General features: G+C 42.7%; 1 protein-coding gene across 6 annotated transcripts in view; it reads left to right on the top strand.

Annotated features, from left to right (window-relative positions):
- Positions 1-1,386: 1,386 nt before the first annotated feature.
- The window catches only part of hts (adducin 1-like protein hts), a 33,617-nt gene continuing 13,399 nt past the window's right edge, over positions 1,387-21,604 (top strand). For 2 of the 6 annotated variants that reach the window (XM_022813427.2, XM_022813426.2), the window contains exons 1-10: positions 1,391-2,655; positions 14,204-14,322; positions 14,665-14,751; positions 15,083-15,166; positions 15,447-15,710; positions 16,269-16,436; positions 16,639-16,778; positions 17,103-17,316; positions 17,614-17,828; positions 19,224-19,350. In XM_022813427.2, coding sequence (XP_022669162.1) covers positions 14,260-14,322; positions 14,665-14,751; positions 15,083-15,166; positions 15,447-15,710; positions 16,269-16,436; positions 16,639-16,778; positions 17,103-17,316; positions 17,614-17,828; positions 19,224-19,350 — 1,362 coding nt within the window. In that variant the 5' untranslated portion in view covers positions 1,391-2,655; positions 14,204-14,259. Of the gene's footprint in view, positions 2,656-14,203; positions 14,323-14,664; positions 14,752-15,082; positions 15,167-15,446; positions 15,711-16,268; positions 16,437-16,638; positions 16,779-17,102; positions 17,317-17,613; positions 17,829-19,223; positions 19,351-21,604 lie in introns of all 6 variants that reach the window. The other 4 variants (XM_086975916.1, XM_022813422.2, XM_022813429.2 and 1 more) reach the window with 4 other exon arrangements.

The following is a 21,604-nucleotide window of genomic DNA, read 5'->3' on the forward strand; positions in this document are numbered from 1 at the left end:
GCGGAAAACGCTCGACCAAAGCGGACACTCAAACGATTTTGCACCCGATTGTATTTTTACGTGAAGATCTCTTCGATTTTCTACTCGATCGTCGTCCGCTTCAGTCAAAACAATTGTACAAAGGCAACATCTGATATTGATTTCTAATTCACGAGTATTTTTAAGTATTGTTCGTTCTACTTTCGACAAGATGGCGGTCGCCGGTGAGACAGATACATGGGCGATGGCTCAAGAGTCATCATTTGGCGGCGGTGGAGAGAGTAGTTACTGCATTCGCGGAACTCTACACTCCGCTAATCTAAATCATCGTGCAGGCATCAGCCGTACAACCGAGGAGTGTGCAGTTCTATGTCCTCGATTGTATGTTGCTTTCTAACAATATCTGAGACGATATAGATTATGAAGTAATAATTTTAACTTAGCCAATACAAAAATTGGAGAAACCGAACAAAGCAGCTCATCTCCTTTCTATTACATTTAAGTGTTGCTCAATTGGACCAGGCTCAAAATCAAGGTATATTATACAGTATAAAAGTGGCATAAGAAGCAGTTCTCTACTCTTATTTGTATTTCACAGATTGTTTAAAGACTGCTAAAAAAATTTAATTCATATTTCAACACAAATAATCAATATTTCGACACAAATATATGGGAACTTCCAAACTTTCATGATTGTTTTTCAAGCTTCTTCCGCGATTACTAATAAGAAATAACTATGAAATAATTTTTAAATTATGGATTTTGCGAGGCGCAGACTGACGAAGGTTTGGAACAACAAACGTTGCTTGGAAAGTACGCAAGCTCTACAAAGGCGTTTTATTTCAGTACTTCACTGTTTTACTAACTCGCAAATAATGTGTCACCTCTGCATAAAGGAACGAGACGAGGTGACAACACATTTTGACAAAAAACATTTGTCACACTTGCAAATGCCGTCGACGCTTAATTTGTACTTTTAAATTGTAGTGTACTCCAACTAGTCTCAGACGCATCATGGGGCCTTCCTAGTTACTGCCGACTGCCAGCTCGAACTTTCTAAAGCCGGTTTTTGCGATTTAACAGAGTCCAAGATAGCGTAGTATTATATACAGTATTCTAATCTAGCAAGAAAAATTTTATTACGAAAACTTATGCACCGAAAAAGAAACGATATTTTATATCCGACTAATACGATATACAAAAAAGATAGCCAAATCCCGTCAATCAGTTGTTGCCATCGTTGTCGTGTTAAAGGCTTTCCGTGTCGGCACTATGATCTGTAGTGCCAATCGATCAAATGGCTTTTCCGTCCGCGCGGCCGCGCCCCAATGCAACGGCCATAGCGGGAACCGCCCCTGCTGTTGCGGTCGCAGAATCGGTCAATCAGGGCGGAAGGGAGGGAGGCTACTGCTGCTGCTCGTTGTATCTACACCTATATACTCTTTCCTGCTAAGTTTTGTGTCTGGGTGTGCGTGCGTGCGTGCGTGTCTGTCTGTGAGAGCCGCCTGCGTCTGAGCGTGCGTTGGACTCCTGACTGTTTTGATCAACTGAGCCTGGCCGACTGGGAGGCTCGTTGGCAGGCAAAAGGCAGCAGCCGCCGCCGCCGCCGCCGCAGCCGCCGCCGCCGCCGCCGCCGCAGTCGTCGTCACCGCCGCTGCCGTGCGGCTGCACCGACCAGCCGACCGATTGACCGACGGCAGAGCTAGCATAGGGCACAGAGCGCGGTGCCGGCAGCATCAGCAGGCACAAAAAGCCAGTCGCAGCCTCCACGGTGAACAGACGCACCAAGGAGTGAGGACTGCCTGTTACTGCTGTCGCTACCAGGAGCAGCAGTAGCAGCAGCAGCAGCGTGAGTTTAGTGAACAAGCCAGTGAGCGAGTGAGTGGTAGTGCTGCTGCTGCCGCCGCCGGTCGTCGCCGTCGTCGTCGTCGTCGTCCAGCCCAAACGAACGGAGCCAGCTAGACGGACCGACCGACCGACCGACGGACGGATAGGCTATCGTTGCCAACATCCAGCTGCATTTTGTTGCAGTACAAAGCGCCACCCTTTCGAGTGTTTTGTCGTTAAACAATACGCAACGACATAGAATACGCGACCGTTCAAACTGTCCTTGATGTAAACAAATTTGTCCTGCTATTAGCACCTAGTACGACGACAGGAACCGCTTTTATTTGTGCCCCCCGGCAGCAGCAGCAGCAGCAGCAGCAGCAGTAGGACGACGGCCAACTAGATTGATTGCTCGATTGAATAGAAACTAAATTGCAGGAACGTAACCTTTGTACATACCCGCGTTATTTACATGCGTTGCATTGTTACGGAGGGAGTGAGTATTGTGAGCACCCGTGTTTAAAACAGGTTCAATAAGTGAGTGTCCTGGATCCGACCGAGTCAGTGTTGACGTGCACAGCGAGTGTTGCCTGCTCTTAACCAAACCCGGTAAGCCGTGTGTGTTGGCAAGCTGCCGATATCGCCAACTATAGCTTAACACCTACTGATCCGGACCAGAGTAGTAGAATCACAACAGGCCAGGGGAGGTACGACCAAGGATATCTATAGCCGCCACCATTAACGACGCCCAAAAATTAAAAAAGCCACCACCTCGAGCGAAGTAGAGAAGAGGGACGCATTGCCGACTGGGCGCCGCTCTCACGGTGTCATCACAAACAACAGTTTCCGGTAAGTGTTAGCGTTAACGAGACGAAGAGGAACGTGAACGGATTGCTTGCGATGTAGTTCTGCTACTGCGGCCGTCGCTGTGTCATCGTTCTTTAGTCTCCGATAATTTTTGGGAAGATACTACGTGCATTCCAATGCTATGCGTTCTCATTGGTATCTTCCGCACCGAAATCGCACCCCGTTATTGTTGCTATCGGCCATATCGTCGAGTTCGATAATAGGATGACCCATAATTGCAGCGGCCGTGTCCGATGCGTTAGTGTACATTGTTTACCAATACAAACTCGGCAGTTGTAATTCTCGCGTCTTGATCAGGAGTCCTAATAAATTCGGAGCCGTTCGCAACAAAGACGAAAGGCAATATTGCTGAGTTCAGTTGGTGTCCTCTCTTAGCGACCTGAAACAGCGCGGTGCCGTAGTGTGCGCTATGATAAGCTGTTGCTGTCGCTGCCGCTGTAAGGCTCGTCGTCCGTTTTTATGGCGACAGCAGCACTGTAGTGAGCTGTGTTTTGTTGCATTGGCCTGATGGAGACGGCAGTAGGGTCGAGCCGGACCGGGCGCCGGTCATCCACCGCTCAACATTGCCTTCTGTTGGCCACCAGCCCTATTATCAGCACCGCCACTGCCATCATCATTGTCGGCGCAGCAGCAACAGCCTCTTTTGCCTCAGGTGCTTACCGTCGGCCTACGTCCGGCTACTGCTGCTGCTGCTGTCAACGGCAGCAGCAGCAGCAGCAAAAAACCTCACCCAGTATGTCAAGCGCCCGAATGGCGACTGCTGGTGTTGCCGTTGCTGTGCCGCCAGCGGCGGCGGCGGCGGCGGCGGCGGCGGCGGCGGCATGTGTCGCCGTCGTCGTGATGCTGTCGAGGTCAATACAATGAACGAGGAGCATCGTAATTTAACGTATGATTAACTGAATGGGAAATTCTTCCTCACTTCTTTTGCCACTCGGTAACGATAATATGGATGGCAGCCGCTAACGCGTATATGGCACCGCCTATTTTAGCCAGAATAGAAGTAGGGCTGCACAACGATGGGTCGATTTCAGGCGGAAGTTATTGGATACATCGACTAGACTGTGAGAGGTTGCGGTGCTTATATGTTTGCCTACTGAACTGAATTGTAGTAGGCGAAGTCGTCGGGTTAGACTCGTAACCGGGCATCGACAGACCGCCGTCGTTAGTTTCATTCTGGAGGCGATCGTCGGCCGTCCAGGCTACAGTCAACGTTAGGTATTGGACGTTTGCTACATCTGCAAAATGCCAAAGATAAATCCCATGCTAGCAGTACCATTCTTGTCGGGAAGATGTCGCATACACTCATTCGTATTAAACTAGTTGTTACTTATACGCAATAGGAGCATAGGGTAATTTCAAGCTGACCTATTAACTGCATAGACACAATTTAGTAATTTCTTGTCAGTCATTCATCCATCCATCCATCGGACCGGTTATTGATCATTTCAGAAGATCTCAAACAGAACAGCAATGGACGCTGCTCATACACGGACACGCCCAAATCGGGATGACATAGGTCCCGATAAAAGCTAGTGTAACATTGAATCGTTACTCCATTACTGATAACTGTGGGACACTGTTGCCACGATGGCAAATAAGTAGGACCGAATGGAGAATAGGTGGACAGAAAATTCGTGGCCACATCGTCCATTTATCAGGCACGCTACTGACGAATGATAGAAATTAACAAAATACTAGGCAATGAAAATAGTTACGATGACAGGAGAAGAATTGCTGCTGAGGGCTTATTGATTACATCGCTGATGATGACTTCGGCAGCGAACGACTGAAAGGGGAAGGTAAGGGAGCCAAATAAAGGTTCTGAGTTGATCAGAATCAAGACCTAGGTGATACAGTGCGTCGGATCAAAATAGAGTGAATACAGAAAACGAGCGAATTACACTTGTGACGAAGGAGCAGTGAACGAAAGTCTGTTTCCTGTTGTTGTTGTTGTTGTTGTTATAATATGCTTTTCGGGCGCAGTCATTACGAGCAAGAGCGTCGACGACGTCGATGGCTGCAACAACGCTGAGTGGAACCGCTGCTGTCGCTTCTACAGATCTCTGATTGAAGTTGGCGATTTTTAGTTGTGGCGGACGTGACGGCCCATTGAATTCGCTTTCGTAGGCACGTTATCGAAACCACCAGGTGTCTAAAGTGCGTTCGTATGTGTGTCTAGCGGCTTCACGCCGGCGACGCCTCTACTACGATGCTAGGAGCAGCGCGCACAATAACTAGGCTCAGTTTGCCTACTGCACAGCACTGCTCGTCGTTGTCGTCGTCGCTGGCATCAAGCACCAAGCGTTTGCTGCTGTCGTTCGAGAGGCACCGCGATACAGGATGGCGCGCTACTATCCACAGCATTGGCAACGATGTACAACGCCTGCTACTGCTTCGACGAGCAACAAAACTAGTGGCCCTTTTCCTATTCCCTTCTCGGTCCCAAGTAACGGTGCAGTTGCTTATGCTGTTCCGATGACGTTAGCTGCCGCGGTTGGTCGTCATAGTTGTGACGGTAACCAACGACAACAATGACTGCGGCAGTCGTAGACAGCTCGTGGCGGGCGGCAGCGGCGTTGTCGTATTGAAAAACGAAAAAAGAATTTGTGTCACGTTATCCTACTAAAAAGAATGAAAAATAAGCAGAATCTAAACCAAAGGTGTATACACGGGTCAATCATAGAAGAAGTATTGCTGAAAACTAGTGCCATTGCTCATTTTTGTATGAGCAGGTAGCCGTTTGTAGGTATCCGAACTGGCCGACAAGGTAGTCATTTACAGATTTTAGACAAAAACGAGACAATCTTTAAATCCAACAATTATAAACAATGAGCAAATAATCTGTAGCTACCTATAGGGGCTTTTCGACACTGAAGAAAACCAACCATAACTGTAGATGTGAACACATTGGGCTTCAATGTAATGTAATAGAAGTTGCATAACTTATATCGGTTTCAAAATCTGCCCTGCGCTTTATCCCAAAGATATCCACTAATATCTTTGTAGCAATGAGCAGATACCAGTTCTGAATTCTTTTAGAGAAACCGGCGTCACGGTAATACCAACAATTGGCTATCTGTGGCTTGTAATTCTTGTCATGATTATTCAGTCAACCCTGCTCTGCTGATCTGTAAAGCCTTTTTATGGTATTATATAGCATAGATGCTGGAATTTTATACAGGCCCCTATAGAAACCTAATTGCTAAACGTATTTACTGTTGTAAATTTAACGAGTCTACCTTGGGCAGCGTAAGTACTGAGCCAATCGGATATGTCCAGCGTAATGTAGGCGCCAAACGTATTAGTATAAATTTAGTGTTACATTTCCCTCTGCCTCCCCCATCCCTTCTAAAGATTTCAACAGTTCTACAGGGATGGGGGTTGTACAACCACGTTTCTCGGTCAGGTAGATGATCGAAGTATCCCAATATTTGATCTAATAACTTTTGGGATGGTCAAAAAATCCCTGTGCTATTAAAAAAATTTTCAACGGTATCAATATTCGTCCGTAATGGTGTCCGCCTTCCGTGCACGCGAAAAAATATTCGACTTCTTTACTCTCAGCCCACCGCAGTTTGTTGCCTGCCTCATCCAGCCGCTGCCACCAATTGGTCTGATCACAGAGACAACTATCCACTGAGTTTCATACAGCCCTTGTTTTGCCAACATGTAACACTTTCACTCTAACATCCTGCATATAACAGCTGTGCATATTTCACTATTATATATATGCACAGAGATAACACTGCCCTATCGCGGGGTCCTTTGGGTTTGATAACAATCACTGGATAGTCCGTTGTCCGTCGGTCGTCGATGACCTCGTAAAGACCTTCATTTATCGTTCCGTATAAATGGCTCTCTAAGTGGATAATTCTTTCGTTTGATGAACACCGCCAACCTATGGAATAGGCTGGAAAAGAAAATTCCGTGACGAGAACTCGACGGAACGATGTTCGTGTTATATTGCCCTGTTTACTTTTCCATGTATACCTTAAGCGTGTTTCATTGAAACAACTTTCCGTCTAGCATAACGGTATAGTTCTTTCTCTTCACTGATCGAAATAACGAGTAATAGAAGATTTCATTGGGTATGTGTCATGTTGACTAAAGCCCACCGTATGTTGGGGGAGGATCTAAATAACAAAATGAAAATTATAAAAGCGGTTAGTATTCAGTCGTCTAAATGAGAAATAGTCTAGAAATCGGCGGCATATCAGGGCGTGGCGTGTGTTTTAACGCGAGCGGTTCATCGGCCTCTAACCTCCTTTGCCCTTTCCCGTTAGGGACCTCCGCAGGCCGTCGCACATGATGTAATCTGGTCTGTCCAGTCCATGATGAACAGTGCAGCGACGCTCCAAAATGTACGCTACCTTTTCTAAGATGCTTCAGCTATTACCGCGTGCGGTCGATAACAAGCTGTTCACTTCTATGAAGATTTGTCCAGTTAAGTTCGTTTAACGAACTTGTGGAACAATGATAGTATTAAGCCAGTAAAGAAGGGATTATTGCCATCGCCAGACCATACTTTTTTTTTTTTTTTTTTTTTTTTTTTTTTTACTACTACGTTATTCATTCCTAACTACTCTTTTGTTTTTTTTTTTGTTGTGTATCGCTGTTCGCCATTGTTCAAAGAAGTGGTTTTGATCTTACACTGATCTAGAGAACGTCAAAAGTTAGCTATAAGGTAACAATAACCTTATAGCTAACGTCGATGACAGGGTGTATACTTTGTGAAAGTATGCATATTTATGGTGAATCGCATTGAACGAAAAGAAAAATTAATTCACTCGATAATTTGCAATGAAGCTAGAAGTTTAGTAGAACTCTAGAAAGAAACCAAGGAAGTGGAAAAATCCATTGTAAAACGATTGATTGTATGAAGATGATTTGACTATCTCCAGAAGATTGACTATCTTCTTATACTACTGCTAGTATAACTGTTATCATTATATATTTTTATTGTGAATTGAATAAGCGTTCTAACGCCGCGTGCAGGGTCTGTTAAAAACGCAGATAGAAGAGAAGCGTAAGACAAACTGGTCACTGTTTGTTCTTATCTACATTTCAGAATAGGGTTCTCTATGACTAGTTAATTTTTATGAATAATAAACCTTTTATATATAATTAATACTACGAGTTTGCTAGATGCTCAACGGAGAAGGTTTTTCGAGTGCAATGATGAGGTGATGAAGTCATCTAGGATAATTTTTGCCCAGTGTGCTTGGTTGTGGGTAAGCGTTACCACGCTACTGGCGCTGGTTACACCCTATTGGTCTGCGTATATAAAGCTTTCCGATCTTCGATATAGGAAAATACTATATCATCGTGATGTTATATTATCTTAGATTTACGTCCTGATCAGAAGTGCCTGGGTAGTATCTATCCGCAATCCTTAACTTTGACATCATCAGGAATCTCATTTGGTCCGCTCGTTTTCTATGACTGACGGGAAGAGTAACACCGTTTAAAATAAATGTGATGATTTAAATAGTCGGCTGCTGAATAAATTCTTTTTTCTACAGTTTGTTGTATTTTTCTGGTTCGGCAAAATCTTCATGGGTGGAGCTTTGAATAATTTCATAGGCGCAGTCGCGTGACTGATAATGAAAATTTTTTATTACTGATTTCAAGCTTCGGCAAATCGTTCTGTTAATCGTTCTGCAATAATTGATTCGAAGATAAATGATCCGCTTACATTTCCTATGTAGCCCAACACTAGACGGCTCATGCTGTGCTCAAATGTAAAATATAAATAAAATCCAAAGCCTTAATAAACCTGTCACTCAAGTGTCCAACTTTTTATTTACTACCAAGGGTGGAAAAATCGATTTTCTTGGATAATATTGAACAAAAGTTTCCTTTGATTCACGGTAACTATCCAGATAAGGTTAGAAATTGTCACGTCTTGCCAGAGCTACGCGATAGAACTATAATGGTTTTCCTATTTGCGGTAACTCTAATTATCTATCATAATCTGGCGGACTCGCGGCCTTCGTTCCATGCTTATTTAACCATTGATTAGCTTTGATTTAACTTTTTCATATTATACTCAGCTCAACGTAAATTACAAGATACAATAAGGCTTATCCCGTTGCAGTTGCCCTGTCTGACCTACCCGTTATTCCTTTGCGGCTGTTTGATCGGTATGTTTGAATACCTCGGCCAAACGGCTAACTTAAGTCTAGATTTACCTCGTTCGTGGTATGTTGGCCTTTGCTACAATATGTTTCTACAATATGATTACGGTTTTTTTTTAAGTGTTTCTTTAAGTGTTTTTTTTAAGTGTCCCGGACTCTGTTTCCGGGACGCACCTGAATAGGATCTATCGTCGGCGGACCTCTGAGGGAGGGACCTACGTGAATCAAGTGGTCTTATGTCGACTGCTAGTAACCGTTACGATTGATAAAGTCGGTTGGCATACTAATTTTGTTACTGTGAAGTTACCAAGGCGTACAGATTAACTTTTTTTTTTTTTTATAATAAACATATTTCACCGAATAAAGGTTAACTAGAGCATCATGTTAAGTATCAGTATAGTATTTCAATTCAGCTCGTTGAAAGCTTTCGAATAGGACGATAAAAGAAAGCTACCGCTATATAGAGGTCCATGCAAAAATATTGCTGCCACTTTGGCAGGGGGCAAAAAAGTTCTGCAAAAATCTCGCTATGAAACTTTAGCAATTTTCTTATAGATTTTTACAAAAGATTTCCCCAATGATCTCCCATTCCCTATCATGAGGAAAAAAAGCTGCCCTTCAAAAAAGTATTCAAACGATTGCAAAAAATCAACTTAGATTGCTCGTATTTCATTAGTTATAAACAACTTGAACAAGAATCTACGATTTACGACTCAGTTGCAAAAGTTAAAAAAAAAAATTCGAAAATTCTCCTAAATGCAATTTTGTATGCATTTTGTAGAATTTAGAAAAATAAACAACCTTCCCATATGTACCTTCTATAAATTCTCAGCGGTTATCATGGAAGTCACAAAAACGACCAATTTGCCTGACCGAGCACCACACTCTATGGAAAAATGAAACTTCTCTGGGGAAGAATATTGATTAAATTGGCTGTTCTAAGTGCAAGTTCTCCCATAAAGAATAAGCTTCTTCCGAGCCAGAAAACGCAGCCATGTCCTATTGCCATTGGAAAGCGTTTGAGACTCGATAAAGACACGAATCAACAGACGGACGCTATATTAGACAAACACACTGGTGTATTTCATTCATTTTACCTATAAAACAAAAGACTAACTATATTTATAATAGAAATAGCGTCAAATAGAGCTTCTTCCACAATATAGGTTGAGCAAATTTCCTTATGCAACACAAGTTGAGCGCACTTGTTCACACAACATAAATTTTATAAAAATATACAATTATATATATCAGCATGAACGACGTTGGTGAGCGTCGTAGTGTTTCCAAACGGTAGTTAGGCGTCTTCTCCGAGCGTGGACCATAATAAGCTCAATCAATCCGTGCCTTCTGTGGGATTGATTTGGGTCTGAAAAACCCGCCGATTTAGGCGTTTAGTCTCAGCTCAGAAAATAGCAGTTGGAGTATTGAAGTTCTACTTTCCATATAGCGACCACGAAGCTAGAAAACGGTTTATTTTTTTTGACTGAGTCCCTCTGTCCGTCTGCTCGACTAGTATTTAAAGCAAAGGAACCTTTTTTTAGGTTATAAGTCTTTTAAGCGATTTTATCATTATACATTTGTATGTATTCCGCGAATAAACATAGTTTCGACCGCTTCACTATTGGTATTGGTAGAATTGTATGCCACACAACTGTATAATGGCCAGCGGGGAAGCGTTTTGTTAGTTTTTGCCATTTTCAAGATAAAAGTGGCCTTTTTCTGTAGAAGAACCCTACCTAAAAGGTCAGCTGTGTTGGTCTTAATGGTCATCGTCTTCCAGCCGCAAACTAAAACGATCGGATCAGTCGTGTTCTACAACACGGTCCAGCTTATATATATGTATGCATATGTTATGTAATATAGAGTAAACCTGTTGAATAGGTCGATGGAATAATTGAGCCTGGTCTGGGCATACGACCTGTGTACAATGCATTGGACGCGCACTCTTAAAAGAGTCCTAATTTGAGAAGCAATTCTCAGATCTTATGATCGTGGAGCACTTCTATTCGTGTTTCTGGATAAACTGATGTTCTACACAAAGTGTGCACAATCGCAGAAAGATCTCGGAAGCCTGGCAACGCTTAGTATTAAACTGTGGTAAATTTTAGTTGTGCTTTTATTGGGTATGCTTCAATGAAACGCTCTTGCACTTTAATTTTAATTACTAAACAAGGATTTCGATAGCGTGCTTGGAGCAATACGCTGGTATTGCCGTTCGGTGCTAACGTACTATGCTTTTTTTCATAGATGTCGCTTGACGGATGTTACAGTAAGCCAGAAAACGCTAGTCAGCTATGCATGACAGCACACGGAAGAGCATAAGAGGAGACGTTCCTTGTCATCGGATTACTTCGTATAACCCTTACTCACTTATGCTATATATTTATGACTGTTGTGAGTGAACAAATGGGACGTATGATTGCTCATACTGTTCTCTTATAATATAATACTGCTCTAATACAACGTTTAGACGGAAAAAAACTAACAGTGGCTGTTAATGTACGTACACCCTGTAAGAGTAATGGATATTATGAGTCATCTTTTAGCTGCCTTTGTCCGGTCGCCATATTCGACGAATGGCTACGCTGAAAGAAACATAGTAACGTCATCACTTGGCCGTGGAACTCATGTATCGTCATGAAGGTCATACAGAAGTAGAACAGAAAGAATAAAAAAGAGACTGTTGACCAAAATCCATTTAAACCTTGTGCAACGTTATCTATACTTTGTATATCTACGATATCTATACTACTACTAAAACAGGGTGGTAACGTTGATGATATTGTTGTTGTATAACTAGTCCAGATAGATGCGTTCGATCTTGTTCAAAACGCTCACTTGACTGGCATCCCTAGGCGTATCGACTTTAAGTTCGAATCAGTCTTATTCTCCTCATCGGGTGGAGTCGAATGTTTGAGCCTACACCAGTGTAGCGTGTATGGCAATGCATTCTTCAATCGAACTAAGAGGGGAGAACAACCTAACAAGAGAGTTAAAGGTGGTCGGTCCTGCCGACAGTAAAACCTTTTCATACCCCATTTGTGACGACTCCGGTTCAAGCGATGCTGCCTCTACAGCTGACTGTAAATAGCATCGGTTCGTGTTGAGATTGGCAAGATGCTGCTTCCGGTACCGAGAGATTAGTTGATACGCTACGAGCTACTGCTACTGCTACTCTTGCCAGTAGGGAGGAATGTAACCAGTTTTTGGGCCTTGGGCCAAACATACGGCAAAAGAGTATTTGTCGGCTGTCGAAGGCCACATCTGAACTGTCATCCTAGGTTGGGTTTTTCCTCTCGAGCTAGCGATTAACCTGATTTCTGACATTTTTCGTGGGCGAATTAGTAATGGAGAACATAGATTTGAAATCTATTATTTACAACGAAGTTGCCCTTTATATGCAGAATCTCCTTTTTCAGTATCGACTTGAAATAGACTGTAATTTGTCTTCAAATACTATGGTTACTTTATGCAGTAGGGCATCGCTGCCAAGGTGAAAATAATGCAGGTTACCAACGAAGATGCTACATGGTCACACTGATGACGCGTCGGCTCGCTGGTCCCTTAGCCCTAGTTAAGCGCGAATTGTCAGGAGTGAAACACACTTTAAGTTATATGATAATTATAATAAATAACATGGCATTCTGTTAGTTGCCAATTTAGACCGATCGTATTTTATTGACACTAGACACAGCGGTTAAGGCGATTCAAAAAGAAAATGTCTAAATCTGTACAACATTGCCGGTTCTTGTATACCAAGTCCTCTGTCTTTTTGCGTTGACTTGTGTGGAAATCGATTGGTCTTCGCGGAAAAGTCCCGGCTAACTGAGCTAACTTCCTCCCAACAGTTCTCCATCGAGGCGACGACGGCGTGGCAAATTAAGGTGGAGGAGATCGTTGTGACGATAGCGCGTTATCGTATCGACAACGAGAAAAAAAAAAGAGACGCTTCATTTTCTATAGAATTTCTCATTAAAGTCGCAATTTTCTTTGTTGGACCTAGTGCCGACGCTCTTAGCAGGAGACTAAGCGTCTGTCGACATCTAAAAACTGATACCAACCTCCATTTCATATTTTTGGTTGATCTACCTTCTGGCACAGGTTTCGTTATAAATGTCAGCGCTTTTGATGTTGCTAATGCTGGCTTCACGTTGATTATTTACTACTAAAAAACAAACAAACAAACAAACAATATGGTGAAATCTCCAACACAATGTTTTCAAGAGTTGTTACAACAGTTGACGAAGTTCAGCGCCACTTACATGTTAGGCAACATCTTAGCACAGACCGCTACGGTGATCATTATGATATAACGTGAAGTTTCTTGTCTGTCTTTCGGAAAAGTTAACTTATGTGACGTTAGTGTAAGTAAGTTGACATCATACGCAGGTCGAACTGGCCATTTTCAAGTATTTAATTGAAATATATTTTAGTCGAAGACAGCGACGCATCTGAAAAGTGTGGACTGTTTAGAGCGAGCATCTGCAATTAGGCCGGTCTTTGACCGGTGTATATCTAAAGGTGCCGGAAAGGCTTCCTATATACAAGACGCAATGATTGACGACACAATGTGGTCGTTATTTTATCGGTATCTTATCTCTAATGCTTGATAGGTTGCACTCTACATTGTCTTTGGCGGCCCCAGTGTCTTCCCCAGAAATATTGGGCGGTCCAATAGCGGACAACTTCTAGACGGACGAGGTAGTATTTGGGCAGTAATCCTTAAAATGGTCGTTTTCGTTTACTTGGAAATGACACACATTTGAAGGCTTTTTTGTCCCCTTTGTATAGCCTTGCCTAACTTGATTTTCTTTCTTTATGCAAGTAATAGAAAATACCTCTTTTTTTTTCAACTCAGGTTATGAATAGGCTCATGTGGTTCGATTTTAGTTAAGTATCTGTAAAATAGCTTATATACACAATCAGGTCGACATTAGGCATAGTGATTTTGCGAGAACAAGCATTGAAGCTTGCTTTGAACAGCACATCAGAGTTTTTCGTTTGCTTGAGAAAGGTTTTTATCATTTAGGTCACACTTAAATGATCCAATTTTACATTGGAAGGTCTGCAACTGGCATCAGTTTCAAACAGGTGCAACCAACGTAAAATTTAATGAACTTTCGTTCTCAGCATATTATTTATTTAGTGGAGCATTAATAACGTGGCACTGAACACATAGAACGTACGTACGTATAAGTTACTTATTTGAGCGTATTTATTCAAATTGAGTTGTTATACAGTTACATCGACTGCAACAGTCTTTACCGATGAAAGGGAATGCAAAATGTAACCATGACTGGTTATGCAAGAGTTGATTTTTGTGTAGCTTTTAAAAGCAGTTGTTAACAAGTTTCGCACATTCATTCTGTTCATTGATGGACTAATTGCAGGCTGAGTGTGTCAGGGTTCAGATTGTTTGGTCGTGGTCATTTTGTCTTCGTACAAAATGGCCGACGAGTCTAACGGAGGGACCAATGGCACCTTCGATCCGGAGGACCCCGAACTGCAGGTAATGATTTGCAGATTATAATGATTGCCACGCATGTGGCTGTATACCTTTATCACCTTGAAAACTTCTATACAAATAGAGAGTAGTCCAAGGCCGACAGTCTGAGGCCCTGTTTTTCTGAATCTCAGAAGTTGACCTCCTGTCGACAGCCAGTGTTCGAATCTAAAACGTAACTTAAGGCGATTCATCATCATTATACGAACGTATCCAGTAAGTTCGAAAGCTTTTCCACCGTAAGCTTTTTCGATTTGTGAAATGGTTTCAACCCTTTGAAGAAGTGTAAGGCCATTGGCGCACGCTAATGTGTGATCGTCTCCATTTTTCCCTGTTTTATTTGCGCAGAGGCAGATGATGCGTCCAGCGGACATCGCGGCGGACATGAAAGAAATGGACCGACGAAAGCGGGTCGAGATGATCATGAACTCGCAGGTAAATTGCCCGGTATCTGACATATGTTTAGGTAAACACTTTGTCTATATAAATGGTTGCTACAAAATAAGCGGTGATCCGACCTGAAACGAATGAATTTTGAGTCGTTTTACTCTATTGGCATTCTGGTTATGAACAGCTGATATACCGGCGCTTCTTTTAGTTTAGTATGGATAAGTCTTGTCGTAGAGCTACGAAATGGTCTAGTAACATGTTTCGTCGTTTCGCCGTAGACAGCTACGTCTCTTGCATATCGAATACTTAACTAGTGGACTACTTTTGCTACTACGCTAAATTTGCGCGTTGCGATTGTACGAACGATCTTTTCCAGGTGTTCCGGGAGGAGTTGGAACGGATTGTAGAGAGTCAATTAAGAAGTGGCTATACGCCGGGGAATATCCAGGCCCTTCAACAGGTTAAAGCTAACCGTTGTTGTCTTGTATATGCTATACATAGGTGTATAAATATTCACAATTTTCCCTAATGGTCTCCCGATGCTTCGATCGACCAAACAAGGCGTTCATAATGAATTTGATTATTTTGGCTAATCATTGACTCCACTCGGGGTCGGGTAGAATAAAGGGATGGTAATGACCATACCATATTAAGCCGTCGATATTAATAGTTTACTTTTCCTAGGAATGGCAATTTTTTTCACTGTTTTCATGCGTATATGTGTGCGCGTGTGGCTACAGGTTACGGACATGCTCCTGCCGTCCTCTCAGAAGCAGCGCGGCTGCCCTTTGCTTCCGATCAATGACATACGCGGGGTTGACGGTCTTCGCTATTCACCGCCAGAGCGGGCTCTTCGTTGCAAAATGGCGGCGTTGTGTCGTCTGCTTGATATGTACGGATGGGCTGCTACGGCCGGTCAGGGCCAGTTCACGCATGCCACCGTGCGAATCTCACAGGATCAAGAACACTTCCTGATAAATCCCTTTGGCTTACTTCTACACGAGGTAAAAATCCTCTATTGCTGCGTTAAGCGATATTGGCAGGCAAACAAACAAGCAAAAGAAATATTTGATATTTCCCTTTACGAGGCGGCCGGTAATTTTTCGTGTCAAATATTTAGGTGTATCAAAAATGGTTTTTTGCATCATTATGATGAATTTCAGGTCCTTTTAGATTTAAAACTAATTGAAGATCTCCGGCTTACCTCTTAAAAATTCTACTCGAGCTACCAATAATGTAGACGGCCGATTTTAGACATGTTTATCTAAGTTCGCTTAATGCAACGAGATTAGATTATAGCTCACTTCTGCTCAAAATACGAAAATGACGCATCGTTTCCTACCAAGATCTAAATGTATTAATAAATAAATAAATAAATGTTCTACCAAATAAATGTTCGAGTCTAAAAAAACAGGCTAATAACAGATGGAGACATGCCTGTTGCCACAGGCAGCTGGCCAAAGTCTGCCCCAATTTAGGTGCCGTACCCTTTATAATATATATACATAAGCAAGTGGCTCACTGTGTCCTACTCTTCGTTTTTCCTGCCTGGCTGTGTAAAGGTGACAGCATCATCATTACTCAAGGTGGACATGCAGGGTCAAGTGATCGATTCCGGCACCACGACGTTTTCGTTCGCACGCGGCGCATTCGCCCAGCATGCAATCGTACACGCACATAGACCAGATATTAAAGCCATCGTGCAAACCAGACATCCAGCTATCGTGACGGTGCGTATAATGTGTATTACCAACCTAGGAAAAGCTTTCACAGACGAGTATAGAATAACAGCTTAGTTCTGCAAACGAGTGAACTGTTTCTAATTTTGTATTTAAACCTGCACCTAATTGTTTTTTTTTCACTAATACGATCAATTGACTTCCTACCCTTAATTGACTCCCTACTAATTACAAAATGTATCTATTTGCACAGGTCTCAGCAATGAAAAACGGTCTGATGCCGGTATGCTCGGATGCCGCACTTCTCGGTGACATCTCGTACGCAACGGCTGGTGTCGATTGTGAAGGCCTATCAAAGGCACTTGGTCCTGTGAATAAAATTGTTTTTATCAGGTGAGGGAGTATACGCTTTGTTGATGCATAATAGCTTGAGCTTTTATTATGATTAAATTAGGAATTAAATATTGATTTCCTTTTAAAATTGAAATTTTGTCTAAGGGGCTTCATTATACAAACGAAATTTTTTGTTACATACATACAGGGTACAACGTGCAGATGAATTAAAAGTCGTACGAATTGTTTTTTTACCTGTCTCACCGTTTATTTATTTGGTTTAGTAAAGAGGATCTTCTTATCAGATGACGATGAAAGTTCAGGGCTGTTTCCATGGTTAACACTCGCGTTTGTGTATGGTTTTCTTTGTCGAAACATATACAGAAATCAAGGAGCACTGATTGGAGGCGACTCAATTGAAGAGGCGTTCGCTTCGTTGGCAGCGACGGTCTCTGCATGTGAGCAGCTTCTTGCCTTAGCACCTCTCGGTCTAGACAATGTGTACGTGCTTAGCCCTGAAGAAATGGCCGCAATTCGCGAAGAGCAAAAACAACAGACCAAGGATCATGAACCAGCTATTCCAGCCGATGAAGATAAGGTAAGGCGATTTCGCGCTGCTATCGACAGATTAAATGTAAGACAGGAGCTTCATAATATAAGATTTACTAAAATTTGTGTTGAGTACACTGAAATATATCCCGCAGGTTATGGGGACGGACGGCTAATGGGCGACCTCATTAGGAGTTGGGCATACATGCTTTGTTCGTGTGTCGTATTGTCTGTTATCACAAAATTCTCGAATAGTGTAATCGATTAAACGAGATCAACGATCGGTAACTGATAAATTTGTTGTTTACCTATGCCGTGTTACATTGGTTACTCTAATTTGTTTCAGGATAAAATGGACTCAAAGCTGTCGCGTCGATTGCGTCTCTGCGATGTGGCGTTCGAGGCTCATATGCGTACACTTGACAACAGCGGCCTTCGTACAGGTTATTTCTATAGACAACCGTTATTACGGGACGAACGGCCGCGTGCCAAAAATGATGTAGAGGTCCCGCCGTCCGCATCGTCATTTGGCCAGAGCTTCGACGAGGACAAATGGCTCAGGTAAAAGTTTATTGAAAGTCTTTTCATTCCTGGACAATATTTTTGTGTTCCGATTTCGAATGTTTCAGACATTTTATTATTTAGATTTGTCTTATTCTCCATGGTACCTTTTTGAACGCGTGCAAGGACAAAGCCTAAGGTACATATGCGCAGGAAGCCCTATCGTTCGCCTATGTTCTTTTTGAAGGCATATTTTTGGCCTGGCTGTTGAACAGATATAATATAGAGGAAAATTGGGTGGCACACAACGTAAAAAGATGCAACCGTTCCTTTAGGGCCAACTTATATATATATAGAGGCGGTAGGACTATCTTAACGCTAGGGTAGTGCGGTCAAACAGCTTGGCATACTATGACGCCATTATAGTGTAAGGTTACATTGTCTGTCTCATATTTTGTATCGCTGCCGATGTATTATGTGATTATATTTCTTCTTATCGTGATTGTGACTTTTCTGCTGTTGATCTCCAATTTGCTTATAAGGCGTATTCTGGCCTTCGCTGTTCGAATCGCTTTTACTCTATTGGTAGTTCCCGGAAGACTCGAGCGGTCCTTGTAGCAAGGGGGTTACAGCTGTGGAATGAACCCTTTCTACTGTCTAGCTTCGAACCTCCTATAGCAAGCACTTTTACCGATGCCCAAATGGGAGAGAAGCTAGTTAAAAGCGCCGAGTCACACGCACAGAGATCTCGAGATAGCCGGACTGCATAGACACAACAACAATGACACAGAAAGGGCTAAAAGGCGAGGCAGAGTGGGCAGAGCATATCGTGTACCTACATAACTGCCTTTCTGCATGCAGCAGGGCGCGCGGCTAGATGTGTGCCTTTGTGCAAACATGTATATGGACGGAGAGTAGGAAATATGAGCAGCTGGGCAGGCCCGGCGAGCTCTGGCCGGTGGTGGAAGTGACACCCAGAGCGTTTGAGTTACATAAATGGGTTAGAACTCTTTCGTTTGCTTCATCGCCGTGTTACACATGGAGTACCCCAGTTCCGGAGCTTTCAGAGGTGGTCACTAACCGTTTGGCTGTGCTATTTTTGATGATGATTTTCATAAAAGCACTTAACGGCCGATCAGAAAAGTCATACAATACTTTTTGTTAAAATATAGGCTCCCTCCCTATATGTACTGTCCCTTTTTGTTAGATATTCAAGATACAGTGTCTGTTCTAGATTGGTATAAAGCATTTGATATGATGCAAACAATATCTTAAAGGTGGCAACGGATTATTATTAATTTTGAACTTTCAAATTGGGAAGTGCCTCTCTACAACCTCATACGACACTAAGATTTCACTAAGAATTCTACATTTTATCCTTCACTCGGTAAGGCTAACTCATTGTATGTACCTCTATGTTGGCATTTAATCGCTGCTTGTGATTGTCACTTGCAGTCCCCTTCGCAAGCTTCTCGACGCGAAGAAGACACAGGACAAAATGCGCTACGTTAACTCGCCAAACTCGTACCAGCGCGTAGAAGTGCTTGAAACTGGGACGGCGGACCCTCGAAAAATCACCAAGGTACAATAATAAACTACGACAAGCAACAGCAATCGATCAAGCAGCAACAACAGCCACAACAACAATAACGGAAATACCATCTATAATTACAGACAATTAAAACATTAATCGGTTATTATTGGTTTTTCAAAACTCAACCTCAGAGTGAAAATGTGAGGCTATGAAAACAAAACGAGTGCAGTCGTCACCTTTTGTCAACGGTAGTTGGCCAAAACACGGAAACCTGTAACGCAATATTCAAACAATGATTACTAAAGAAGAAACATGGCCTGGGCCCTATTTGCACTATATCCAAGTGAATGAGTTTTATCTACCTATAAGCACGAGAACGTGCCATTTTAAGGGTCACTTTTTGATGACAATATCCCCGATCCATATCCGTGGCCGTATTTGCAAGATTGTCAATGTTGCAGTAACCGACGTAGCTGGGAAAAGGCTGTCCTGTTTCATCGTACTTGAAAGCATATGAGCCATGCTTTCATGTCGTCAAAGCTAACATCTCTATGGAACTCCCTAACTGATTCATAGATTTAAATAGCTGCTAAACTGCGCGCTTCATACGAACAAATTTCTTTTTCCAAATTCCATATCGGAATACGTTAGCCATTGTTTTCGCGGCCAGCTTACACGCCTGCACCGGATGAAGTGCCCGCAGAACACCGAACTGAAAACCTTTCTCATACTCTGGCGTTATAGATGTGGCCTGGAACAGCTTCAGATATCGAGGCCACCTCAAACTGCTGCTAATTAGGCTCCTGTCATGAATCGAAGATGGCAGGCCTGCTCATTTCTTCAGTAAGACATCTGTTTGCCTCGAGTTAATTGGAAGTTCGATTGTGTATTGATCGTGCTCAGTATTGGCAAGGCTGAACGGTAGTAGGTCAAGAGAATCCTCGTCTAAATAGATAATACGAATTTAGTTGACCGACGGGAAGTCAGGCAGGTTTTTCTATGATCCATGTTAACTGCCTTGACGCAAAACAAAAGTATGCCCCATCAGTTCCCCACTGTGCGACCTTCTTATAATGCATGGTTGCTTCAAAGACTTGCAACGCCTTGATCTTCATTGAAGAAGACAAATGCCTTTGTGATGTGATAATAGGCAAGCGGAATCAGCTCAATTACCTCAACGGATATGTAGCCCGACAGTAATGCATAGAACCTTCCTCCAACCAGTAACTGAGTTGAAGAAGCATTGCGGACAAAAGATTCTTAAAATTAGATGAACGTGTGTACTGAGTTTATTCAGGCAGAGTCGTTTGTTGATGTGCTTTCATTGAGCTGCTTTCGTATGAAGTTATAGCCCGAACTGACCCGAATATAGGTGGAACTATTAGTAGTAGGTCTGACATCAGGAAATGTGGGTTATAGTTGTACATTTCTGACTTGTAAGGCCATTAGATTCCTCTCTGTTAGGTCGCAAAGTCCCAGCAATCGTTTTTAGAATTGTCATTCCTAAGGTGACTCGTTGGCAGCTGACGCTTTCGAGGACAATTTCCTTTAGTGGGTGTTGCAATGCCTCGGGGCACGCATGTAGAAAGTGTATTCATTTAACAAGTTCTTTAACGGGTCGGCCCACTATAATGAGTTGTTTTGAACCGCCTGGTTATTGTAGAACTAAGAGATACTCCTCAGAGACAGTATCTGGTATGCAAGTTCATAGAATGGCGGCGTGTGGGTGGGCATACTTGCTTTCCAATTTGCCTTGCTTGCCCTTGTGCGTGGCTATTTAAAAAAAAATTGCCCAAATTAAGTGGATCCAGATTGTCGGACATCAAGATATCGAAGCTTCAGCATACCACTATAGAAGTGCTACGTTTTGCCCCCATTTAATTATAAAGCTCTGTTCATAATCGAATCTGTCATAGTGGCTAGGTTTCTTAGTGAGGTCAATGAGATTTCTCGGTGCAGGATTCCCGCGAGAGGTCTTAGGTAGACTGCCATATATAGACGCTCTCCTGGCTTGTAAGCAACTCCTAACGATGATGAATTTAAAGAAAAGGGATAGATATGCATATATGTCAGCAACAATCTGGAATATGTACTGCACCCATAGATTAGTGATCAAAGCCGTAGAGTAGAATTTACCCTCTAACCGGTCACTCTCTAACATTGCAGACACCTTTGCCTTTTGCCAGCTGTTTTTGTCGTTATGAGCAGAGTATTATGAGTGCACCGCTAACCGTCCCGTTCATTACTCGATAAGTGTAGCAGTTGAATAAAAATAGCCATAGTTCAATGCGCATATACATAT

Source organism: Varroa destructor, unplaced genomic scaffold (genome assembly GCF_002443255.2).
Source record: "Varroa destructor unplaced genomic scaffold, Vdes_3.0 BEIS01000007.1, whole genome shotgun sequence".
Taxonomy (NCBI): domain Eukaryota; kingdom Metazoa; phylum Arthropoda; class Arachnida; order Mesostigmata; family Varroidae; genus Varroa; species Varroa destructor.